Source organism: Mastomys coucha, unplaced genomic scaffold, assembly GCF_008632895.1.
Source record: "Mastomys coucha isolate ucsf_1 unplaced genomic scaffold, UCSF_Mcou_1 pScaffold18, whole genome shotgun sequence".
Taxonomy (NCBI): Eukaryota; Metazoa; Chordata; class Mammalia; order Rodentia; family Muridae; genus Mastomys; species Mastomys coucha.
The window spans coordinates 23,552,926-23,555,865 of NW_022196900.1; the positions used below are offsets into that span (position 1 = coordinate 23,552,926).

Genomic DNA, 2,940 nt, shown 5'->3' on the forward strand with positions numbered 1-2,940 from the left:
TAGTCTCACAGATTGCCTCTTCCGACCTTTCTTCTGTCGGCTTCTCTATGGTCTGGAGGTATCAGCCAGACCTTCCCTGGCTGGGGGGACATGTTTTGTGGGAAGATGAGGATTTGCCTACAAGAACAGCCTCTTGACTTTGCAGACCCTCCTCAGACCATCCTTAACCATGAGTCTACTGAGCACTCCATTGTCTTCCTTCCTATGCTTACTGAATTTATTGTCTCCTCTGCTATAGGCACCATACCACCTCTCTGTCATTAGATCCCTAGCTGTGTGGTCATGGGAAAGTCACTTAACCTGTCTGAGCTGGAAAGGGCAGTGATGCTGTTTAAGTGAGGACAGAACGGGGCAGGAGTAGGCACTCAGCAGCCAGGATGCTTCTGTTGCATTGTATTGAGCTAGGCTGGGGAGGGTTCACTATTAAGATCCCTTCTGGAGGGGCTAGAGCACTGCTCTTCCAGGGGTCCTGAGTTCAATTCCCAGCAACCACATGGTGGCTCACAACCATCTGTAATGGGATCCATTGCCCTCTTCTGGTGTGTCTGAAGACAGTGATGGTAAATTCACATACATAAAATAAATAAATCTTTTAAAAAATTCCTTCTGGCAAAGAATTCTAGCTTCTTTTTTTTTTTTTTTTTTTTTTCTTAATTAAATGAGTACTCTGTAGCTGTCTTCAGACACACCAGAAGAGGGCATTAGATCCCATTACAGATGGTTGTGAGCCATCATGTAACAGTTGCTGGGAATTGAACTCATGACCTCTGAAAGAGCAATCAATGCTCTTAACCACAGAGCCATCTTTATAGCATCCAAACTCTAGAGCTTTTGTGTTTGGGACCTGTTGGAAGAGGGCATGGCCATGAGATAGCTTAAGTACATCCCTAAATTACTTCCAGGTTCCATTTTTGTGCAATGCTCAAGATGGCAGGTGGGCCTTTGAATATATCTTATATAGATTCATATGTGTATGTATACAGGTATATATATATATATATATATATATATATATATATATATATATATATATATATATATATTTAGACAAGCTCTCATCACATAGCCCAGGTTAGCTTAGAGCTCTCTAGACACCCTGGCACAGCCTGTACCTCTCAGTCCTCTTGCTTGGCTAGCAGACCGCTGGGACGGTAACTGTATGTAACCATGCCCTCCTTTTATTTATTTTTTAATTACAGACGTGCCATTGAGAACATCCTTATATGTTCATATTTATACATCCTTGTATTCCCTGGGAGAACCTCAGAGGTGGGACTATGGGAATCACCTCGAGCAGCTCGCTAGCTAAATGTCAGCGTGCTGGCTTTTTAAACATGGTTAACAAATCACATTCTGTGCTCTTCAGGATGTGCCAAGCCCTTCTGGTGGGGTCTTCCTGCTTCAGAAGAGATGGAGGGTCAGATATGGCCCCTTGAAGAAGAGTCCCATAGTTAATAATTTATATTATTTATTATCATCATCTGAGATAGGACTTTATGGCTTTAAGGAAAGAACAGTGTAAACCATAGTGGATGCAGAGAGCCAAGTGGATTCTTTTCAACATAAAAACATGCTGAACAGACCTGTCAGTGTACCTATAAGGTCTAAAGATGGCCCTTCCTTTGTTTTTGGAGCATAAAGAAGATTAGCAGTTATGTGCTAACCTGTATCAGAATGTAAATAACCACCATTTTTCTTGAACCAAATTTCTCACTGGTACACTACAAAAATGTCTGCAAGGAATTGGGTACTATTACCTCATAAATGTTCCCTTCACATTACAGATAGCTTGTAGGAGAAGCTTGAGGGAGCCAGGTATGGGCGTATGGTCTGGGGACACCTTCAGGGCCTAAGTAAGGCTCCTCCAAGTACAGTGAGCATTGGGGGCTATGGCCATAGAGATTGACAGAGCTACTCACCTTGAGGACAAGAGCCATTGTTTGGTGTGGTTTATTTGCATTTGTTTCTATTTTGAGCAGGGGAAGCCTGGAATACTCAGGGATAAACGTGGCTGCTCCCACTGCAGAGCAGGCCTCCTTCATTAGCCTGGTCCCACACCGAGCTCCTTCTGGTTCTGCTGACACTAGAGATCCAGGGTGTGTTTCCTGGACCTCTAGTAGACCTTGTGGCTCTCTGCATCCTGGGGGACCGCAAAGCAGACAGTTGTGTTTGCTCTCTCCCCGAACAGGTGACACTGTTTGCCTACTCGGACCTGCTGCTGTTCACTAAGGAGGAGGAGCCAGGCCGCTGCGATGTCCTGAGAAATCCCCTCTACCTCCAGAGCGTGAAGCTACAGGAGGGTAAGAAGGACCCCGGGCACCCTAACGTGCTGTTGGGTCTGCCTGGGGCTGTCAGATGTTGCACACTAGGCTGGCAAGCCACCTTCTGCTATACCTAATCTCTACAGAAGGTTTCTATCCAAGGAGAAGGGTAGGGAGAGCTTTGTACTCCCGTACCTTGTGTTCAAGCCCCTCCATTCTGGTGTGGTCTTAGGAAGTTACTTCACTTCTCTGAGCCCGTTTCCTCTTTGTAAAGTAGGATAATTATAGCGCTTCAGAAGGTTGTGGGGTTAAGTTAGGTCATTTACATAAAGTGCCTGGCTCCTAACAGGTTCCCGGCAGAGGCTTCTTGACCATTATCTGTGGACCATTCCTCTTTTTAGCCAGCTGTGTAGGTCTGGTCAGAGCCTCGGGAAGCTGGAGTGTGCCTGATTGGGGCCCGTGAGCAGAGCAGCAGCAGCAAGCTGGGAATTTCTAACCCCCAAACTTTCCATGGAGGCCTGGCCCATGGGGGAACCAGGGGACGGAAAGCCAGCTGGGACTATCTGTCCTGCGGTAGGCTTTGGCGCCTGAGGTCTCAGCCCAAAGGGGCTCGGTTTCCTCTCCCAGATTATGCAAACAACAACAGACCTGTGTGAGCTCAGGGCAGCAGGGGCACGGG

The 2,940-nt window shown here is 46.5% G+C and overlaps 1 protein-coding gene across 8 annotated transcripts in view; it reads left to right on the forward strand.

Moving 5' to 3' along the window:
* Rgs3 (regulator of G protein signaling 3) overlaps positions 1–2,940 on the forward strand; it is a 142,639-nt gene that overhangs the window by 76,759 nt on the left and 62,940 nt on the right. For all 8 annotated transcript variants that reach the window (XM_031377601.1, XM_031377600.1, XM_031377605.1 and 5 more), the window contains one exon: positions 2,189–2,300. In XM_031377601.1, coding sequence (XP_031233461.1) covers positions 2,189–2,300 — 112 coding nt within the window. The remainder of the gene's footprint in view (positions 1–2,188; positions 2,301–2,940) is intronic.